We start from the raw sequence: 22,934 nt of genomic DNA, 5'->3' as shown, positions 1-22,934 counted from the left end.
TTTTTGGCCATCGGTTGGAGATGGTTTTTTGTAATAGGGCTAAAACAAGCCTTATGACCCTTTGACCCTCGGTTGGAGACGGAAACAAATATGACCATGTACTATTCATTAAATATATTTATTTCTTGGAGGGCCAGAGGGCCAAAACAAGCCCTCTGGCCAGGCCTTGGTTGAAGATGGCCTAACACCCTTGTATATGTAATCTCAATCTAAGACGTTTGAGAGGAAATTGGTGAGATTTCGTAGTATATTATAAGAATCCACAAATCACACCTTCCCCATGATATTTTGAGGGAATTGAATCAAAATTTTATATGGAATCTCTACTAATCAATTAAACTTCATAAAAATCCCTAGATTTATAAATCCATTAAAATCTCTCAAAATTCCAATTGAATAGTTAGGAAAGAGAGAAAGTTAAGGTTATCTCCCTTTCAACCCGTGCATACCATGAACCCAATTTCGATTCGGCCAAAATTCCAACCAACCTCCATCATTTTTCAGTTGAAATTCACACATCCATCATCTGCAACCTACTCCACCACCTCCTCTCTACCATCTCCTCCTAATTTGAGGGTTTTTAAGTCCTAACCCGCGAGGAACTTCACTGGAGCACCGAAGGTGCTTGACGGCGATTCCTCCATTCCAGCGAGTTGCACCACCCACCACCACCTTAATCAACTTCCCTTGGACCCAAGAACAAGACCCAACCAGTGGTAGGGGTGTTGGAACACCGAGGAAAGAGAATCGCAGAACACCCACCTTAGGGTTTCTGGTGCGTTTGAGCTAAATTGGGGCTTTTCCCGGCCAAATTGGACTTAGCCATAGGTATAAAATTTTCTCTACTCATTGAGATCTTCATTTCTATAAAATTTGAGAATTTTTAGAAATAGTTGATTTTTTCCGGCTAGTTGGGGCGGCCGACTGCTTTGTGCGGCAGCGCATGTGGGTCGAGACCACACCTGGCCATCCTAGGCTAATTTGGATTCCCTAATTCCATATGTGAAGTCCAATTAACAAAATTTCATTGTTTGGGTACAATTTCGCTAAGGTCCGCCACTTGGTCATTATTTGAATCGACGATCCAACCGTTGGATCATCACCAAATTTTAGTAGGTTATTATTCATAATATTGGTGATGAGTGTTCATGAATATTTATGCTTTACTATTGCTGTTACAGGAGCAAGTTGTTTAACTAAAATCCTAAGAAGATTAGGGTAGAGTATGGAGGACAAACGAATAAAGAACATCCTGGCTGTCTCATTATTGATTGTCTGAATCTCTACAATCTCTGAGATATATTTGGGATAATTTTACAGTGATATTCGTCAGGGTTCAAGAAAAATTTAGCTGCAATGCTATATAAGAGTATCTGGTTAAAGAATTTTTTCTGATTTAAGCACTTAGCTCTTGGATTGCATGAAATCAGTATTTAAAGAATTTTTTTGTATGAGAATGCATTAATAGAATATTTTTTGCCCAAAAAATTAACTCATAAAGCTTCTTATGAGTTAGGGCTGGTTTGATATTGTTGTGCTTTGAAAAAAAAAACTACTTTTGCTGTGCTCTGAGGATAAGCAGCTGTGAAATAAAGTAGCAGAATGTTTGGTAAACTTTTTTGTAAAAGTGATTTTGGAAAAATAAGCAGTATTATAGTGTTTGGTAAACTTTTATGTAAAACGGCTGTGACTATGTGAAATGAACAAAAATGATATAATACTAGATGTGTCATGAATTTAATTTTCTTAACAAATAAAGGTGAATTACTAAATATACTTTATTTTTAAAAGAAAAATATTTATAAATTTTATCTTAAACATACAATCCAACTTTTAACAAGAAATTATAATCTAACATTCAACATATAATCCAACATTTATAATATCTATTTACTATACAACTATTACTCTTTATCTTAAGCGTCTCCAACGCTAATGGTTATTTTATAAAAAAATTAAACTAGTTTATTATTTAAAATCCCTATCTTTTTATGTTTTATTATCATAATTAAAATCAATCCACATTTTTCTAGAAACATCTCTCAAACCCTCTTTCTCTCACATGGCTCTCTTTTCTTTCCCGTTCTCGTCCTTTCCATCGCTCCAACCCATTTCACATTTTCTTTCTCAAACCCTCGTCCTTCCCGTTCTCGTCCTTTCTGCCGCTTCAACCCATTTCACATTTTCTTTCCTGTTAATCTTCCTCTCTCCATGCGATATCTTTCTTTCTCAATTGAAATCTTAAAATAAATTTCCTCTATGCTAGATGGTTCGTTGGCGGGTCAGATCGCAGGTTCAAAAACCAGTTCGATAATGGAGGAAGGGCTTGGGATAGCTTTGCTTGGTCCAAAAGCTCAAGGTCCACCGCTCCAAGTCTTGAAGTATGGCCTCATGATCTTGAACAACCTCAAAAAATATCTAGTCTCAGCATGGAAAGTGAGTGTTCGAGCTTCGGATTGTTGGTAATTCCATCTGGGATTTTGTTAGTTCAATTGGGTTGTGGGGATATTACCATCGGAGGTAGACTGGATATCACTATCGAGAGAGGCATCTGGCACCGCCGTGGACAGAGAGGGTTGGTGCAATCTTGCCTGCTGCATCACCGCCTCGACTCTCACGGATTTCGAAACAGCTTAGCTAAAAAAAATGGAAGATCATAAAAGCATCTTGTGTGATTGTAAATGGGGGTCATTTTAGTCATGAAAGTTTCATTAAAGCGCTAAACGCCTCTTAGAAAAGAGGTTTGCGCAAAAGTTGAAAAGGCGATTTTTCAAAGCTGCATTTTGCTGCTTCAGTTTTTTGGCTTTTTTTTCACCCAAAATTGTGGGAAAAAATTGAAGTTGAAAGTTTACCACACATAAAAAAGTTCCCAACTCTTTTTGATACCCATTTTTTTTAAAATCACCTCAATACCAAACCATGGCTTAGTCTTAAGCGTTTGATTTAAATTTCTTTAGAATTATTGTCATTGTTTTTTATCTCTGCTGTTGTTTTTTATTTTTGATTTTTATGCGTTGTTCATCTGTGTAGGCACTCCAATTAGTTTTTGGAGTGCATCTTGATCAGACCACCACAAAAGAGAAAACGGAAACAAAATTCAGAGCCATCAAAACAAACAAATGCTAGTCTGTCCTAAAAAAGGTTGGTTTGGTACTTTTGAAGAATATATGGAAAAAGAGAGTATTGATAATGGTGTAGAATCTGATGGTAATGTGGTTGAAAAAGATAAAATGTTGCATGAAAAGATCTCGGAACTCATTCACGAAATATGCAGCGTGAGCTGAGAAAACAAGGAGAAGTGTGAAACAATTGAGTGGCTTTTGTCCCATGTGCATAAGCGAACGGATGAGAACAAAATTTTGAGGATTCATCTGGGAATCCATAAGGATACTACTGATCATACAATTCCAATCCATAAGAATGCTACAGATCATACAATTACAAGGCAAAACAAGCCTCAGTTTTCAAGGTCTAAGTCCACGGGGCCATCTTTCCTTGGAAGGCTCACTGGATGCACTGGCACCTGATCTTAATTAGCGACTTTTTAACTTAATTAGGTAGCTTTATGAGTTTTCAAATGTATCTGTTTATATGCTTTCATAATACAAATGAAGATTCCGAGTAAATTATAACATATTTCAATTTTCAATTTGCTGTGCGTAGAAATGGAACTGAACGCTTCGTTATTTTGATCTTGCATCTGAAGCCGAGTTTGGATTAAGAGAAAGATCTCATGGCAGGAATCATGGACTTGAGGAAGGTGAGGTTAACGAAGTGTGCTTTAGCACCAAGATTGAGTTTTGTTTTGTTACGATTTTTCGATAATCTAGATGCTGAAATACTTGGAGTTGGAATTAATAAGAATCGATTGAAACATGGATTTTTTATTAGATTGGTATGGCTGACATAGTTAAGAAGTAGTTTAAGATGCACTGCAGTGATTAGGGAATTTCTTTAACTGAACATATTTGTTTTCATGAGGTAGGTAGAATCCTCTGTAATTTAATTAATTAGATTGAAATTTGGAGCCATGTCTGGATTCTTAAACTATGGTGGTTAATGTGGTTTTTAGGTGATTTTTTCAAGTGGCGAAAAAGAGGTGGGTGTGGGATTTATATTGTTATTCTCAGTTGGTATATAAGTACTTGAATGTGCAAGACATGGATACCATACAAGAAATGCAAGAATTGAAATTAGAAGGTTTGAAGGCATTTTGCAGAGGGTGGGTTCGAGTATGGTAAAACTCGCCTAGGTGGCGAGATTAATGGTGATGGTTTCGTGACGGCGTAGTTCGCTGTGAAAAATGGCTACGGTGGTCGCCTTGCTGTTTCTGTGCAGCGAGCACAGTATCGAGAGAAAGAGGTGAAGGAAATAGGGAGAGTGTAGAGAGGGAGTGAGACATGAGGGTGGTGGCAAGGTGGTGCCTCGCCGGAGTGGCGAGTGAGGTGGTGATGGCGCTCGAACGGGAGATTGATGGTGCACTGGGGAACTTGACTCCTCGCTCAGTCTAGTCTATGGAGAAGAAAACCAAACAGAGCGGTGCATTAGCAAAGCTTGAAATGAGGGGTTTTAATCTTTGGCATGCTCTTATTTAATCTTCTTTGAATAAAATTCCGATGGACAAGTGAAATAAACTGAATGAAAACTTGGAGAAGAAGTACTGATTTTTAATATCTTCAGTCGGGGATTATTGCGATGCCCTTGACAATTGAAATGTGAATACATTATGTTGCTTAGAACACAAGTCAAAAATTTTTAAACTGGAACAAAAGTCCATTATCTAGACTCGAGTTTTTCTAAAATTGTTTTATAAATTCCAGTGTACTTAACAAAAAGAATAAACTTATGAAAAATGATAGCTTGAGGTTGGATTGTAGGTAAATACGTGCTATCCCAGACAATGGAATTGCATCATGAGTTTCTATATTTTCTTGAACAAATTTACTAAAAATGTTTCCAACACCTAGGGGTTCAAAGATATTCAACTAGAACTTTAATCTTCAGACTTTCTCATTGTTGCAGTCTCTAATGGTTTAGTTAATCCTATTAGGCTATTGTTAGATCAATTAAAAGAGTGTTTTAGCCTATTGATAGTGTATTGTCTTATATACTTTCTCATTGTTAGATCAGTTGTGATTCTGTGTAGTTTATGTTTCTGGGTGTAAAATTGTTCATACAATCTCACTTTTTCATCTAATTAGTGAGCCAAAAAGAAAATTTTTAACATTTTAAATCCTAATTATCTCCATTTCAGCCAATGCACATTTTTTCCACCTAAAAGTCTTTGATGCATGTCCTTTTTTTTTTTAAGCATTGAAACATACATTGTTCGAAATTTGTTGAGCACTTGAAACTTTAGAAGTTAAGTTTTTCATTCCTTCCTCCTCCACCTCTTCATCCTTGCTCCACCACGAATTGAAACTAAAAGTTGCTCATCCAAATCAATTTCGGTTCACTCAAATCCTTGGAACCCTAAAACCCAAATTTCTCCAGATCATTCCAAAATTCAACGGCAAACACAAAGCCCAGATCCTTAAACTCACTTGATAACGTGTCAAAGGCTGGGCATCCAGTTCTTATACGTGGCTCCCGTTGGATCCAGTATGCTTTTGCTGCTGCCGATCTACAGGTAAAGCTTAAATTTACATACAATTTTTTTTATTTTTCTTGATTGGAATTTGGGCATTTTGTTCGTCCTTAATCCCAAAGTTCTGTAATTTATGCAACTTCAATCGAAAGACATGTTTTTTATTGCTGAAAATTGTAAACCCCGGTTTAGATATTCATTTGCTCATTAAAGTAGTGTTTTGGGTTCCGTAACCGAACCTCCTTGCTCGGAGGCAGATTGTCTACCCTTCTAGTTGTGGTGCCCTTCCATGCCCTCTTATTTTGTACGATCACGGTTAAGCCACATTAATATTTTATATTTTTATTACTTTATGTCTTATTATCTCTATTAAAAAATTAATATAAAATGTTGACGTGACTTAACTGTGATCACACAAATAAGGGGCATGAAAGGGCACCACAACTAGGAGGGCAGACAATCTGCCTCCCTCCTTGCTCCTTTTTTAACTCTAGAATCTTCAGAATATATGTGGGTTTTGCTTTGAATTTGATAAACCTGACACACCCCAACCCCGATATCCCTAAATATCAGGGTAGGCATGTGTTGGCCAACACCCGAGGGTGACGAAGTCATTTTAAACATGCATACAATTAAAACAAATATGCAATTAGAACAATTATAGCAAAGCATAAACGTATTCAGAGCGTACATCTATTAAGAATAATGTGGGAAAATTACTAGGAAACTATGCCAACCCAAAAATGATACATATACTGAGAATACTCGAGAATAACTACGCCGAAGTGTCCTGATGCCGGGATCCTGTGCCTCGAATCTAAATCCTAAGAGGGCACAAAACAGAAAATGTGAGTGGACCATAATCTATATTAATACTAGTAATACCAAAAACCATTTTAATGTGAACATAATAACCCCTTGTTTTGAAAACATATATAATACTACATAGTAGATTTCCTAAAAACCCTAGCATGTTGTGCATTCATTAGGAAAACATATATGTGTAAAATGATATTCGAAGATGGTAGTAAAACCACCCGAAGGTAAATCTGTAAAACCTCTGCCCAAAGGCAAATCCATAACTCTCAATAAAATTATACTCTTTACGGGTATCATGGTCGCCCGAAGGCAATACCTGTCCATCACCCAAAGGTGAAGCTGTACGATACTGGGTTACGCCAGTGAAGAAACATGGTAGGCCTCATCACCCGAAGGTGAAGTTGTACGACTCCGAGTTATGCCGGAGAAGAAACTCTATAACATCTCACACCAACACTAGCAGTGGCTAGTAAAGCTGTCCGACACTGCTTTCCGGTAGTGAAGCTTAACAAAGCCCAAGAATTTGGGCCGAGTGAACAAACCCAATTCTATGGCAAACTTGTAAATTAACCTAAAATTTTAAAACAGGCTATTACAAAACCTCTCTGTGTTCGTGAGCTGATACAGTTTTTGGGTACTAAGTCGAAATTTTGTTGGATAGGAACCCATAAGCAAATATGAGGAAGTATGTGAATCTTCACTCAGCAAGGGTGATTGGCGATAGAAATTGGGTTATTCCATTCATTACTGGCTTTATCATATTCATTACCCTCTTTTTCTTAAAAGGGTTTTGGCTTTGGAAGGAGATGGAGATCAGTGACAATGATCAGAGTTCGTCACTGTGTGGATGATGCCAGTGTAGCGCTGGTTTTCAACTCTGGTGATTTGTATGGTTTTGGGGGCGTGAATTTTTGGGGATTTCGTTTGGATTTCTGGGTAGGCAGTTGTCACCTCTATTCAACTTAAATTTATTTCCCTCTTTTTGTTTCTCAAATTTGTTTGATGGAAAGATTGTTTTATCCTTTACTAAACAGTTATTAGGATTAATAGTTTTGATTTCTTTTGAATTTTATTTTTATTTTATTTTGTAGCCCTGATTTTTTCAAGAACTGTCTACCCTGTATGTACACCAGATGCTCCTGACATTTCAAATAAGGTAACTTCCCAAACACTGATGTTTCGCTTTTTTACTGGTATATGTAATCCATTGAGTTCTGTAACTTTACTAATATTCGTTTACTATGCAAGTTAAGTTGTTATTTTTCGGTTTGTCAATAATTTTGCTTTTCTACTCTACATCCTGGATTAAGAGGTTGCCATGTCAAGGAGTTCAAGTTTTGCTTAATAGATAACAGTTGTTTTTAAGCTTAGTCTGTAATCTGTATGGTCTTGATCATGTCTTTTATTTTGGTGGCAGTTAGGTGTCACTAGATGGTCTACTAAAGCAGCTAAGGGTATTGAAATCCGTTATGGTTGATTGGTGGTGGGGAATTGTAGAGGGATATGGTAGACATAAGGATAATTGGAATGGATACAAGAGGCTCTTTCAGATGGTACTTGCCTGTTTTATATAAATACGTTTTTTCACTTGCAGAAGCTTTTTTCTCTCAGTGGGCATATAAACACCACCTGTGGTTAAATGTTTTGCAATCTTTGTTGTCATTTTTATTCTTTCCATGGTTTCCTGTAATGCTTGGCAAAGTTTTGAGATTTAGTCTCTACAATGTGGGAACCAAGGAACTCACTTCCCTTTCATGCTCTGAATTCACAGTCAGTCTGGAGATTATATAATCATTTGGGCATGGTTTCTCTCTAGGATAAAGCTTCTGTCTGGCTATATATATGGAATTGGGTTTGTGTAATTAATGTCAAATAATTGAGTTCAACATAGTTATATTCCCTGACTTAAGCTTTCATCTTTTCCTTCGTTTTTCAAAAGAGGTTAATTTTATACTCATTTTTTAAGAATTATGCATAGTAGTTGTTAAATAATTGGGGCATTTTAAAGTCCTTGCTTCTGTAATTGTGAGATGATTATTGTGTTTTGTTTTATTTAATTATAATATAGGGTGATGGAAAATTTAATTTATGCAGGTGTTTTCATTTTTTGTTCCTATCTATCAATTTGATTTTGCACATGATGCCAAAAAGAACTAGGAATAGCAAAAGAAATCAGATGGTACAGGATCATACTTCTAGAAGTCCCCGCAGCGGAGCGCGGGCATTTTTGCTAGTGTACTCGAAAAGGCTTATAAGGTAAGACCACCTTATGCTTGGAAACAAATTTCTTTTTTAATTTAGAATCTGGTTTCTATGCGTTTTATTTTCATGTTGTTTTTGCTGGTTTGTTTAGTTGCTTCATTATACTTGTTCCTACTTTTCCTTCCGAGGACGTCGAAAACCTGTTTGTTGTGGTTTAGGAAAAAACAATTTCTGATTAGATACATTCTCTATGTGTCTTGAGGGTGCAAGTGTAGTTTTTTTTTCTTGTTTTTCCTCCATTATGAAGTTGCTCTCCTCATATTGTTCTGGTCATTTCATTTTATCCCCTATGCTACCACCATACATTATGTTAATGTTCCGTATGATTACAAGTTATGTACTTCATTCCTGACCAGTAAAACGCTCTGCCTTGGTTCAATCAACGTTTAGGCTCTTGACATAAAACTAAATGCAATCTGTGTCATTGGGTATGGAGGATGTACTTCCTGCATATATTGGGATTGAACGTGCAACTATCATTTTATAGTTGGAATCTGTCTCATATGACCCTTTGGTTCTGGACGATTGATGGCTGTATGCACCTTGTCCATGTCACCAAGCCGTACTCGCCAAGTTTTAACTCCCCATTTCTTGTAGATGACAGCTCTCATTGAAGGAGAGTTCTCTCTACCCCAACTCCTTTTTTTTTATAACAAGGCTAATAATTGTTTCGTCCTTTTTAGGGTTTATGTTCTTTCCAAAATTAAAAGCTGAACAAACGGTACCTAATTCATGAAGGTTGATACGTTTCTTAGTATTTGACACTTTGTTGGTGTCTGGACGTTTACGGACGTGTTTGATCCATGCCAGCGAAAACGGTTGTTTTTTATGAAACAGGGACTCTGGCAGTTGGGAAACCCGTAGTAGTCAATGCGGTGCTCTTCTCCAATTACTCAATGGAGGAGTTCTGTGCTGTGTCTATTGTCACAGAGGTTGGTGCTTATGATTCAAATTTGTACATGAAACGTTTATTTTGCGTGCTTGCATTAAAAAATTTGTGTTTGTACAGTTAAGTTACAGATGAGACAACTCATTGTGACTATGCTATTGTAAATTTTTTTTGTCAATCATGCTAACATGCTTCTATTTGAGAAATATGTAGGTAAATGGTGATTGGTGAGGCTCATGTGGGAAAATAATGTCCAGGTTGGTCCTGAGGTTGACAAGTATGTTTCAGAACATGATAATGTCCAGGTTGGTCCGGAGGCTGCACAAGTCATCTCTTATCTTCACTCAATAAACATTACAAGCATCATGGTTACTGGTGATAACTGGGCTACAGCGGCAGCCAGTGCGATGGAGGTTGGCATTGATAAGGTGTATGCTGAGACGGATCCACTAGGAAAAGCTGATAGAATCAAAGAATTACAGGTACGATTATGTAATAGTTACAGGGGTGGTGTGATTGGATTACAATTACCCAGCTCCACAAGTAATTTTGTTCTGGTTTTGAACGCAGATTGAGGATTACTAAATTATATTTCAAATGACTTATCTAGGGTAAAATAATGTCTTATAGAAATCTTCAAACTCATTTTTCTATGTTAAGTTTGTTTCTGACTTGATATGTGAGTTATCTATCTAACATAGTGTTTTCTGACTTGTTAAAGTGGATTTGGATGCAGATGAAACGAATGGCAGTGGCAATGATGGGAGATGGAATTAATGACTCCGGCTATGGTTGCAGGAGATGTTGGCATGGCAATTGGTGCTGGCACCGACGTAGCTATAGAAGCTGCTTATAGTTCTGATGAAGAGCAACTTGGAAGATGTAGTTACAGCCATTGATCTCTCTAGAAAGACCATGTCTCGAATTTGATTGAATTATGTCTGGGCCCTGGGCTACAATATCCTCAGCATGCCGGTGGCGGCTGGAGTTTTGTTCCCTTTAACTGGAATTCGATTACCACCATGGCTTGCAGGTGCATGCCTGCTTCATCTCTAAGCGTGGTGTGTTCTCCCTTTCTGCAGTCATATAAGAAGCCCTTGCATATTCAGAGCATCTCCAATGGCAAGTCTGCATGATAGTGTATGTACGTATCTGAACTAGTTTTCAACCTCTGGTTATTACTTCCCTTCTCCGTTATTGCTGCAATGAATGTGTACATGCGATCGTGATTAATAATTTAGAAGCATAAGACCGTAATTCTTTGACAATTTGCGTATCATCTTTGCTTTGTTCTGTTCAGAAAAACTAATTAGCCAAGTTTAGATGATTTTCGAATCCGAAGAGTGTTCAACTAGAGCTTGATTATATGTAAACGTCGTTGAAAACGTTTCGTCCGGAAGAATCAAAATGCAGTCATCATTAAATATCAATCTTGAAATTTATGGTGTTGTTTGTTTTGAGGGTGAACTGAAGCCTAAAATTCCACATTTGGGCATCTCCAGCTGTGCCCACAAAATGGACAGAACTCGTCGGCTAGCAGCACCAATTACCAAATATCACCCCCACAGACCAAAACATCCTTATCACTGATTGCGCACTTCCAAGTTGCAGTTGGTAGGTGTTACGGCGTACGTCACCTTCAAGCTATCAGCAAAAAATGAATGGTGCGTGTTTGATATGTTCAAAAATCCAAATCACACGTCTTCGTTCGACTAGTCTAAGTCTCCCACCTTGACGTAGAAGCCGGGCAAGTCTAAGTCGTTCACAAGTCTTGGTAACACCTACTTGCTTCCCTATTTATGTGAATGTAATGAGTTCTAGTTTTCGATCGAATTTAAACCGAAAGACGAAAACTACTACAATTAAGGAGAGAAGTCGTTTCCTACTATCAAAAATGTTGTCAATGATACACTGCTTGTGTTATATCTATATGATGATTATGGCTAATTACTTAACTACAGGTGCATCAGCAATATCTCATACCAATTTCAGCACAGATCAGTCTGCGCTTCTTACTCTCAAGGCTCACATCACTAGTGATCCTCAAAACATCTTGACCGCCAACTGGTCGTCTGCCTCCAATTTCGACATTTGCAACTGGGTTGGCGTTAGCTGTGGTGCTGGCCACCACAGAGTCACGGCGTTAAATCTCTCGCACATGGGTCTTGCCGGAGTTATTCCTCCGCATCTAGGCAACCTCTCATTTCTCGTTGAGTTGGGCCTTAAGAATAATAGCTTTCATGGTCCCCTACCGCAAGAACTATCCCGTTTGCGCCGGTTGAAGGCGATTAACTTTGGAAACAACAGCTTTATGGGAACCATTCCTTCGTGGTTTGGGTCCTTTCCTAAACTTCAAACCATCAAATTGTACGGTAATGGCTTCTCTGGTTTCATACCCGCTGCTATCTTCAACTTATCTGGACTCGAAATAATTAATCTGAGAAGGAACCAACTATCAGGTACGTACGTACCACCATTACCAACCACCTAGGAATATAAATTAATGTTGCTTGCTTCATGATTACATTTTAACAACTTTGTTTCATTTTAACATCTATATATAAGATGTATAACAATCATCTCGTTTGTTTTTTTTTTACCTTCCTTTTTGTTGGAATGCATGCACATATTTAACAGGTAGCATACCCAAAGAAATCGGCAACTTAACAATGGTGAAGGGCATATACCTTGACGACAACAAGTTTGAAGGTATACTGTATGACTTAGGTTTTATTACATCTATAGCAGGGATCTCGTTCCACTTTAGCAAAAAATGAGATGAGAGAACTATCGTAGGATCATATATTTACTGTGTAAGACCCTCGTATTCGGGAGCAAAAAAGAGGCCCTATATAGTGAGTACATGGTCCTTATAATGTTATCCCCCTTTTGCTACAGTACAACGGGATTTCTACTACTAAGCTGCTCCTATGTCTATACATGATTTTAATATATATACGGATTTATTTTATAGAACTTCCGAACGAGATAGGCAGTTTAGGTCAGCTGGAGGAGTTGTTTCATTTTAACATCCATACATAAGATGTATAACAATCATCTCATTTTTTTTTTCCTTCTTTTTTGTTGGAATGCATGCACATATTTAACAGGTAGCATACCCAGAGAAATAGGCAACTTAACAATGGTGAAGGTCATAAGCCTTAAGGACAACAAGTTCGAAGGTATGCTGTATGACTTAGGTTTTGTCACATGTATACTCATAGATGCCCACACACACTATGAATAATTTCATTTCATTTTGTTTTTTTTTTTTTTTACTATGAAGTGTGATTAGTTTTTTAAATTCTAAAAAAATAAGGGAGTTTTAACGAAAAGCTCACGATACTGTTTACTTTAACGAAAAACCACATTTTTACACTAAAAAGTCAATCATGGTACTATTCAATTTACTTTTTATTTTGTCCTTATCGTTAAAACTCAAAGTTTTCAAACATTTTTCATTAGTTTTCCTAAAAAATAAATCAATTATAAAAAGGGGTGTGATATCCACACACCTTTTTTTACTTTTCACACACTCTTCTAATTTTCGGCCATCGGATAGGATGAAATGAAGATAATCAATGGACATAAATGAACAAGGGATGTGTGAGAAGTAAAAATGAGTGCGTGAATAGCACACCCCTTATAAAAATTAGGAAAATGATGACCAGTTTCTTCTAAAGTAGGCATGTTTTTTATTTACTATTTTATTTTATTTTTTATTTTTAAATATGGCATGCTTTGGTGACCTGGCTGTGAGGTTGCCCTAAATAACAACAAAATTTATGTTCATGTAATTACTAAATTACCCATAGTTTTTTTATTTTTGTGCAATTTTGGTGTGGGGTTTAAAATTGTAATTTCATGTAGTTTTGGTTGAGAGCAAAGTTCTATTAATAGGTACTAAGTAGTTTAGATACGAGCCCCTTCTTAGCAAGAATCTCGTTCCACTTTAATAAAAATACAATAAGAGAACTATAACTATCATAGGAATCATATATTTATTGTGTAAGACCCTCTTATGCTGGAGCAAAAAGAGAACCTATATAGTGAGCACTTGGTCCTTATAATGTTGTCCCTCTTTTGCTACGGTAGAATGGGACTCCCAGTAAGAAGCAACTCGTATATATGTTTACATGATTTTAACAATATATACTGATTGATTTATAGAACTTCCAAACGAGATGAGCAGTTTAGGCCAGCTGGAGGAGTTGTATGTGCAGTCCAATGCCCTAAAAGGCTCTGCTCTTGTGCCTGTCCTCAACATATCTTCTTTGACTACTTTGGCTCTATATGGAAACAACATGAGTGGCAATCTTCCGGACAATATATGTGAGCATCTTCCGAGTATTCGAATATTTAATTTGGGTCGAAACCAGTTTGACAGTCTTATTCCCTCCAAACTGTGGCAATGCAAAGAGCTTCGTGAACTGAATTTAGGGTATAACAATTTCCGTGGAAGCATACCCAAAAGTCTTGGCAATTTGACCTACTTAACCAAGATTTATCTTGGTAACAATAAATTAACAGGTAACATCTTTGTTTCATTTTAACATCTATACATCAGATGTATAACAATCATCTCATTTTTTTTCCTTCTTTTTTGTTGGAATGCATGCACATATTTAACAGGTAGCATACCCAGGGAAATAGGCAACTTAACAATGGTGAAGGTCATAAGCCTTAGGTTCAACAAGTTCGAAGGTATGCTGTATGACTTAGGTTTTGTCACATGTATACTCATAGATGCCCACACACACTCTGAATAATTTCATTTCATTTTGTTTTTTTTTTTTTACTATGAAGTGTGATTAGTTTTTTAAATTCTAAAAAAATAAGGGAGTTTTAACGAAAAGCTCACGATACTGTTTACTTTAACGAAAAACCACATTTTTACACTAAAAAGTCAATCATGGTACTATTCAATTTACTTTTTATTTTGTCCTTATCGTTAAAACTCAAAGTTTTCAAATATTTTTCATTAGTTTTCCTAAAAAATAAATCAATTATAAAAAGGGGTGTGATATCCACACCCTTTTTTACTTTTCACACACTCTTCTAATTTTCGGCCGTCGGATCGGATGAAATGAAGAAGATCAATGGATATAAATGAACAAGGGGTGTGTGAGAAGTAAAAATGGGTGCGTGAATAGCACACCCCTTATAAAAATTAGAAAAATGATGAGCAGTTTCTTCTACAGTAGGCATGTTTTTTATTTACTATTTTATTTTATTTTTTATTTTTAAATATGGCATGCTTTGGTGACCTGGCTGTGAGGTTGCCCTAAATAACAACAAAATTTATGTTCATGTAATTACTAAATTACCCATAGTTTTTTATTTTTGTGCAATTTTGGTGTGGGGTTTAAAATTGTAATTTCATGTAGTTTTGGTTGAGAGCAAAGTTCTATTAATAGGTACTAAGTAGTTTAGATACGAGCCCCTTCTTTGCAGGAATCTCGTTCCACTTTAATAAAAATACAATAAGAGAACTATAACTATCATAGGAATCATATATTTATTGTGTAAGACCCCTCTTATGCTGGAGCAAAAAGAGAACCTATATAGTGAGCGCTTGGTCCTTATAATGTTATCCCTCTTTTGCTACGGTAGAATGGGACTCCCAGTAAGAAGCAACTCGTATATATGTTTACATGATTTTAACAATATATACTGATTGATTTATAGAACTTCCAAACGAGATGAGCAGTTTAGGCCAGCTGGAGGAGTTGTATGTGCAGTTCAATGCCCTAAAAGGCTCTGCTCTTGTGCCTGTCCTCAACATATCTTCTTTGACTACTTTGTCTCTATATGGAAACAACATGAGTGGCAATCTTCCGGACAATATATGTGAGCATCTTCCGAGTATTCGAATATTTAATTTGGGTCGAAACCAGTTTGACGGTCTTATTCCCTCCAAACTGTGGCAATGCAAAGAGCTTCGTGAACTGAATTTAGGGTATAACAATTTCCGTGGAAGCATACCCAAAAGTCTTGGCAATTTGACCTACTTAACCAAGATTTATCTTGGTAACAATAAATTAACAGGTAACATCTTTGTTTCATTTTAACATCTATACATAAGATGTATAACAATCATCTCATTTTTTTTTCCTTCTTTTTTGTTGGAATGCATGCACATATTTAACAGGTAGCATACCCAGGGAAATAGGCAACTTAACAATGGTGAAGGTCATAAGCCTTAGGTTCAACAAGTTCGAAGGTATGCTGTATGACTTAGGTTTTGTCACATGTATACTCATAGATGCCCACACACACTCTGAATAATTTCATTTCATTTTGTTTTTTTTTTTTACTATGAAGTGTGATTAGTTTTTTAAATTCTAAAAAAATAAGGGAGTTTTAACGAAAAGCTCACGATACTGTTTACTTTAACGAAAAACCACATTTTTACACTAAAAAGTCAATCATGGTACTATTCAATTTACTTTTTATTTTGTCCTTATCGTTAAAACTCAAAGTTTTCAAACATTTTTCATTAGTTTTCCTAAAAAATAAATCAATTATAAAAAGGGGTGTGATATCCACACACCCTTTTTTACTTTTCACACACTCTTCTAATTTTCGGCCGTCGGATCGGATGAAATGAAGAAGATCAATGGATATAAATGAACAAGGGGTGTGTGAGAAGTAAAAATGGGTGCGTGAATAGCACACCCCTTATAAAAATTAGGAAAATGATGAGCAGTTTCTTCTAAAGTAGGCATGTTTTTTATTTACTATTTTATTTTATTTTTTATTTTTAAATATGGCATGCTTTGGTGACCTGGCTGTGAGGTTGCCCTAAACAACAACAAAATTTATGTTCATGTAATTACTAAATTACCCATAGTTTTTTATTTTTGTGCAATTTAAGTGTGGGGTTTAAAATTGTAATTTCATGTAGTTTTGGTTGAGAGCAAAGTTCTATTAATAGGTACTAAGTAGTTTAGATATGAGCCCCTTCTTTGCAGGAATCTCGTTCCACTTTAATAAAAATACAATAAGAGAACTATAACTATCATAGGAATCATATATTTATTGTGTAAGACCCCTCTTATGCTGGAGAAAAAAGAGAACCTATATAGTGAGCGCTTGGTCCTTATAATGGTATCCCTCTTTTGCTACGGTAGAATGGGACTCCCAGTAAGAAGCAACTCGTATATATGTTTACATGATTTTAACAATATATACTGATTGATTTATAGAACTTCCAAACGAGATGAGCAGTTTAGGCCAGCTGGAGGAGTTGTATGTGCAGTTCAATGCCCTAAAAGGCTCTGCTCTTGTGCTTGTCCTCAACATATCTTCTTTGACTACTTTGTCTCTATATGGAAACAACATGAGTGGCAATCTTCCGGACAATATATGTGAGCATCTTCCGAGTATTCGAATATTTAATTTGGGTCGAAACCAGTTTGACGGTCTTATTCCCTCCAAACTGTGGCAATGCAAAGAGCTTCGTGAACTGAATTTAGGGTATAACAATTTTCGTGGAAGCATACCCAAAAGTCTTGGCAATTTGACCTACTTAACCAAGATTTATCTTGGTAACAATAAATTAACAGGTAACATCTTTGTTTCATTTTAACATCTATACATAAGATGTATAACAATCATCTCATTTTTTTTTCCTTCTTTTTTGTTGGAATGCATGCACATATTTAACAGGTAGCATACCCAGGGAAATAGGCAACTTAACAATGGTGAAGGTCATAAGCCTTAAGGACAACAAGTTCGAAGGTATGCTGTATGACTTAGGTTTTGTCACATGTATACTCATAGATGCCCACACACACTCTGAATAATTTCATTTCATTTTGTTTTTTTTTTTTTTTTTACTATGAAGTGTGATTAGTTTTTTAAATTCTAAAAAAATAAGGGAGTTTTAACGAAAAACTCACGATACTGTTTACTTTAACGAAAAACCACATTTTTACACTAAAAAATCAATCATGGTACTATTCAATTTACTTTTTATTTTGTCCTTATCGTTAAAACTCAAAGTTTTCAAACATTTTTCATTAGTTTTCCTAAAAAATAAATCAATTATAAAAAGGGGTGTGATATCCACATACCCTTTTTTACTTTTCACACACTCTTCTAATTTTCGGCCGTCCGATCGGATGAAATGAAGAAGATCAATGGATATAAATGAACAAGGGGTGTGTGAGAAGTAAAAATGGGTGCGTGAATAGCACACCCCTTATAAAAATTAGGAAAATGATGAGCAGTTTCTTCTAAAGTAGGCATGTTTTTTATTTACTATTTTATTTTTAAATATGGCATGCTTTGGTGACCTGGCTGTGAGGTTGCCCTAAATAACAACAAAATTTATGTTCATGTAATTACTAAATTACCCATAGTTTTTTATTTTTGTGCAATTTACGTGTGGGGTTTAAAATTGTAATTTCATGTAGTTTTGGTTGAGAGCAAAGTTCTATTAATAGGTACTAAGTAGTTTAGATACGAGCCCCTTCTTTGCAGGAATCTCGTTCCACTTTAATAAAAATACAATAAGAGAACTATAACTATCATAGGAATCATATATTTATTGTGTAAGACCCCTCTTATGCTGGAGCAAAAAGAGAACCTATATAGTGAGCGCTTGGTCCTTATAATGTTATCCCTCTTTTGCTACGGTAGAATGGGACTCCCAGTAAGAAGCAACTCGTATATATGTTTACATGATTTTAACAATATATACTGATTGATTTATAGAACTTCCAAACGAGATGAGCAGTTTAGGCCAGCTGGAGGAGTTGTATGTGCAGTCCAATGCCCTAAAAGGCTCTGCTCTTGTGCCTGTCCTCAACATATCTTCTTTGACTACTTTGGCTCTATATGGAAACAACATGAGTGGCAATCTTCCGGACAATATATGTGAGCATCTTCCGAGTATTCGAATATTTAATTTGGGTCGAAACCAGTTTGACGGTCTTATTCCCTCCAAACTGTGGCAATGCAAAGAGCTTCGTGAACTGAATTTAGGGTATAACAATTTCCGTGGAAGCATACCCAAAAGTCTTGGCAATTTGACCTACTTAACCAAGATTTATCTTGGTAACAATAAATTAACAGGTAACATCTTTGTTTCATTTTAACATCTATACATAAGATGTATAACAATCATCTCATTTTTTTTTCCTTCTTTTTTGTTGGAATGCATGCACATATTTAACAGGTAGCATACCCAGGGAAATAGGCAACTTAACAATGGTGAAGGTCATAAGCCTTAAGGACAACAAGTTCGAAGGTATGCTGTATGACTTAGGTTTTGTCACATGTATACTCATAGATGCCCACACACACTCTGAATAATTTCATTTCATTTTGTTTTTTTTTTTTTTTTTTTACTATGAAGTGTGATTAGTTTTTTAAATTCTAAAAAAATAAGGGAGTTTTAACGAAAAGCTCACGATACTGTTTACTTTAACTAAAAACCATATTTTTACACTAAAAAGTCAATCATGGTACTATTCAATTTACTTTTTATTTTGTCCTTATCGTTAAAACTCAAAGTTTTCAAACATTTTTCATTAGTTTTCCTAAAAAATAAATCAATTATAAAAAGGGGTGTGATATCCACACACCTTTTTTTACTTTTCACACTCTTCTAATTTTCGGCCGTCGGATCGGATGAAATGAAGAAGATCAATGGATATAAATGAACAAGGAGTGTGTGAGAAGTAAAAATGGGTGCGTGAATAGCACACCCCTTATAAAAATTAGGAAAATGATGAGCAGTTTCTTCTAAAGTAGGCATGTTTTTTATTTACTATTTTATTTTATTTTTTATTTTTAAATATGGCATGCTTTGGTGACCTGGCTGTGTGGTTGCCCTAAATAACAACAAAATTTATGTTCATGTAATTACTAAATTACCCATAGTTTTTTTTATTTTTGTGCAATTTAAGTGTGGGGTTTAAAATTGTAATTTCATGTAGTTTTGGTTGAGAGCAAAGTTCTATTAATAGGTACTAAGTAGTTTAGATACGAGCCCCTTCTTTGCAGGAATCTCGTTCCACTTTAATAAAAATACAATAAGAGAACTATAACTATCATAGGAATCATATATTTATTGTGTAAGACCCCTCTTATGCTGGAGCAAAAAGAGAACCTATATAGTGAGCGCTTGGTCCTTATAATGTTATCCCTCTTTTGCTACGGTAGAATGGGACTCCCAGTAAGAAGCAACTCGTGTATATGTTTACATGATTTTAACAATATATACTGATTGATTTATAGAACTTCCAAACGAGATGAGCAGTTTAGGCCAGCTGGAGGAGTTGTATGTGCAGTTCAATGCCCTAAAAGGCTCTGCTCTTGTGCCTGTCCTCAACATATCTTCTTTGACTACTTTGGCTCTATATGGAAACAACATGAGTGGCAATCTTCCGGACAACATATGTGAGCATCTTCCGAGTATTCGAATATTTAATTTGGGTCGAAACCAGTTTGACGGTCTTATTCCCTCCAAACTGTGGCAATGCAAAGAGCTTCGTGAACTGAATTTAGAGTATAACAAATTCCGTGGAAGCATACCCAATTGTCTTGGCAATTTGACCTACTTAACCAAGATTTATTTTAATGACAATAATTTAACAGGTAGTATATTTAGGACTATTTGATAATCATTTCGTTTTTAGTTTTTAGTTAAACTGAAGTTAAAAATTTAATGCAAACGTGCTGAAATTGTGACAGGTACAATACCGGATGAGATTGGTGATCTTCCGCAATTAGAGATTTTGGAACTGTTATTTAATAATCTCAATGGCGTCATCCCATCCAAACTCTTCAATAACTCCATGATAAGAGGAATAGGGCTTTCTTTTAATCAGCTCTCAGGTAGCCTCCCAGCAAACATAGGTCTTAAAGCTCCAAACCTAGAAGTCCTTTATGTAGCAAGAAATAACCTCATGGGCGGACTACTCCCTAACCTCTCCAATGCTTCCAAGCTCAGGCGGTTAGACATGAGTCTAAACTCATATACCGGCCCTCTTCCTAGCACGCTCTGTTCCTTGGAAAACCTTGAATTTCTTTTCTTGTTCTCAAATAATCTGACGATTAATGCTTCTACTCCACAAGCAGCAAGCACTCTCTCTTGCTTGTTTAATCTTAGAAATTTGACAAGATTATTATTAGAAAACAATCCACTAAACACTATGATTCCAGCTTCTCACAGGAATCTCTCTACGTCACTCCTATATCTTGGTTTAAGAAATTCCAACATCAGGGGTAACATTCCAGTTGATATTGGCAACTTGAGCAGCTTGATATCATTAAGCCTGGGAAACAATCAGTTGAGGGGAGCAATTCCAACTTCAATACAAAGGCTACAAAATCTCCAAGGTTTGTATTTGGATAATAACGAACTGCGAGGACATATCCCAGATGAACTCTGTCAACTAGACAACCTAGCCGAGTTAAGTTTGGGTGGTAATCGTCTATTTGGTTCTATTCCTTCCTGCTTGGGTACTTTGGCAGTAGCTCTAAGAGGTCTATTTTTAGGGTCCAATTCGTTAACTTCTAAAGTACCATCTTCCTTGTGGGAACTCAAGTATATATTGCACCTAAACTTGTCATCCAATTATCTAGTTGGACCACTCTCGGAAGACATCGGAAAGTTGAAAGATGTGCTGAATATGGACTTGTCAAATAACCATTTCTCTGGAAACATTCCCAGTAGCATTGGTGGTCTTCAAAATATGATTAATTTGTCCTTGGCAAACAATTATTTAGAAGGCCCTATTCCCAATTCATTTAAAACCTTGCTAAGCCTAGAATTCTTGGATTTGTCCAAAAACAATCTATCTGGAGAGATCCCAAAGTCATTGGAAGCACTCTTGTATCTCAAGCATCTGAATTTGTCTTTCAACAAACTCCAAGGAGAAATTCCAACCGGTGGGCCTTTCGGAAACTTCTCTGTTGATTCATTTGTATCAAATGGTGCACTCTGTGGTGCTTCCCGACTCCACGTTCCATTGTGCAAATATAAAACAGAAGTTAAGCCCAATTGGAGGAAAGCTATATGTATCATCTCAGGGGTCATGTCAGTAATACTGCTAGTGGCTGCTGCATTGATTCTGATACTATGTAGGAAAAGGAATGTTGAAGTTGTAAGAGAAACTGCCTTGCTACATCAAGTTCTTTGGAGAAGAGTTTCGCGCCTAGAACTTGTAAAGGCAACAAATGGATTTCACGAGAGTAACTTACTAGGCACAGGGGGGTTTAGCTCAGTATACAGAGGAACACTGTCAGACAGGATACATATCGCCGTCAAGGTTTTCAATTTACAGCTAGAAGGGGCATTCAAGAGTTTTGATAAGGAATGTGAAATGCTAAGCAATATCCGTCATCGGAATCTTATTAAAATCATAAGTTGTTGCGATGAACTTGATTTCAAAGCCCTGGTACTTCAATTGATGCCTAATGGAAGCCTCGAACAGTGGTTGTATTCTCCAAAACGCTCCATGAATATCCTGCAGAGGTTGGACATAATGAAAGATGTTGCATTGGCACTAGAATATCTTCATCATGGTTACTCGATACCTATCGTTCATTGTGATGTGAAACCAAGCAATATACTACTAGATGATGATATGGTTGCACATGTTGCTGATTTTGGCATTGCAAGACTCGTTAGCGGTGGAGATTCGATGACAGAAAGCATGACCCTAGCCACAGTTGGATATATGGCTCCAGGTGATGTATTTTTTCAATTTTGTATATGTTGGTCTTATTAGGAGTTATAATTTCCTTTTTATCATAAATAACTAAATTAACATACAAATTTTGCAGAGTTCGGGATCGAAGGAAGCATTTCGATGAGTGGGGATGTGTATAGTTTTGGTATTGTACTCATAGAGACATTCACAAAAAGGAAGCCAACGGATGAGATGTTTGTTGGGGAAATGAATTTAAAGCAATGGATTGCAGATTCATTATTTCTAGATGCTGCTATAGATGGAGTTGTGGATGCCGATATACTTGGGACAGAGACAGAGGAAGATGATGATTTCGTGAGTAGGAGGGATTGCTTATCATCCGTTATGAGATTAGCTTTAGCTTGCACTGCAGCATTGCCGAGAGAGAGAATTAACATGAAAGATGCTGCAATCACACTCACCAAAATCAAGACTAGGTATTTGAAGGATTGTGAAGGAGTAAACTCTTAGTTCTTTTTGTTCTCTATATTTTCGGATCCATTTTCTTATTGTTGTTTTCTATCTGCAAAGCCTACATTAGTTTCGTATGGTGACGGATATGACAGTATGTGGATATTCCTTAAATTGAAATGTTGTACCTGTATTTGACTAGGCAATGTGACCAGTAGTACCAAGATTGCAATTCCAATTATTCTTCTCATATTTTGAT

The 22,934-nt window shown here is 36.3% G+C and overlaps 1 protein-coding gene and 1 long non-coding RNA gene across 24 annotated transcripts; both read left to right on the top strand.

Moving 5' to 3' along the window:
* The first annotated feature begins 2,016 nt into the window (after positions 1 to 2,016).
* On the top strand, positions 2,017 to 4,842 carry LOC148697907 (uncharacterized). The gene is made up of 3 exons (XR_015960666.1): positions 2,017 to 2,436; positions 3,031 to 3,557; positions 3,664 to 4,842. It is a non-coding gene; the product is annotated as an uncharacterized LOC148697907 (long non-coding RNA).
* Positions 4,843 to 5,325: 483 nt separating this feature from the next.
* LOC137714730 (uncharacterized) lies at positions 5,326 to 22,927 on the top strand. Of its 23 annotated transcripts, none has more exons than XM_088690938.1 (22): positions 5,326 to 5,629; positions 7,193 to 7,342; positions 7,498 to 7,562; positions 7,824 to 7,959; positions 8,558 to 8,662; positions 9,352 to 9,600; positions 9,771 to 9,814; positions 10,294 to 10,701; positions 11,519 to 12,016; positions 12,195 to 12,266; positions 12,668 to 12,739; positions 13,728 to 14,087; positions 14,190 to 14,261; positions 15,246 to 15,605; positions 15,709 to 15,780; positions 16,766 to 17,125; positions 17,229 to 17,300; positions 18,279 to 18,638; positions 18,742 to 18,813; positions 19,806 to 20,165; positions 20,262 to 22,262; positions 22,359 to 22,927. In XM_088690938.1, exons 8-22 carry the CDS (start codon positions 10,677 to 10,679, stop codon positions 22,733 to 22,735), a joined length of 5,133 nt encoding a protein of 1,710 aa, XP_088547064.1. In that variant the 5' UTR covers positions 5,326 to 5,629; positions 7,193 to 7,342; positions 7,498 to 7,562; positions 7,824 to 7,959; positions 8,558 to 8,662; positions 9,352 to 9,600; positions 9,771 to 9,814; positions 10,294 to 10,676; the 3' UTR covers positions 22,736 to 22,927. The 23 variants fall into 23 exon arrangements, with proteins under 23 accessions (XP_088547064.1, XP_088547069.1, XP_088547081.1 ...); XM_088690943.1 differs by lacking the exon at positions 5,326 to 5,629 and having other exon boundaries at positions 7,032 to 7,342; positions 9,352 to 9,406; positions 9,506 to 9,600; XM_088690955.1 differs by lacking the exon at positions 5,326 to 5,629 and adding an exon at positions 11,060 to 11,221 and having other exon boundaries at positions 7,032 to 7,342; positions 10,294 to 10,697.
* Positions 22,928 to 22,934: the final 7 nt, after the last annotated feature.

The sequence above is a fragment of the Pyrus communis genome, chromosome 3 (assembly GCF_041283825.1).
Source record: "Pyrus communis isolate YQ-2024b chromosome 3, ASM4128382v1, whole genome shotgun sequence".
NCBI classification, from domain to species: domain Eukaryota; kingdom Viridiplantae; phylum Streptophyta; class Magnoliopsida; order Rosales; family Rosaceae; genus Pyrus; species Pyrus communis.
This window is presented reverse-complemented; position numbering and strand designations above follow the sequence as displayed.

What these genes read in the sequence shown, in the direction of transcription:
- LOC137714730 (XM_088690936.1), top strand. Translation starts at nt 11,368, where the DNA reads ATGAGTTCTAGTTTTCGATCGAATTTAAACCGAAAGACGAAAACTACT. An exon ending in TAAGGACAACAAGTTCGAAG is followed by an intron (nt 17,301 to 18,278) that starts GTATGCTGTATG and finishes ATTGATTTATAG; the next exon opens with AACTTCCAAACGAGATGAGC. An exon ending in TAAGGACAACAAGTTCGAAG is followed by an intron (nt 18,814 to 19,805) that starts GTATGCTGTATG and finishes ATTGATTTATAG; the next exon opens with AACTTCCAAACGAGATGAGC.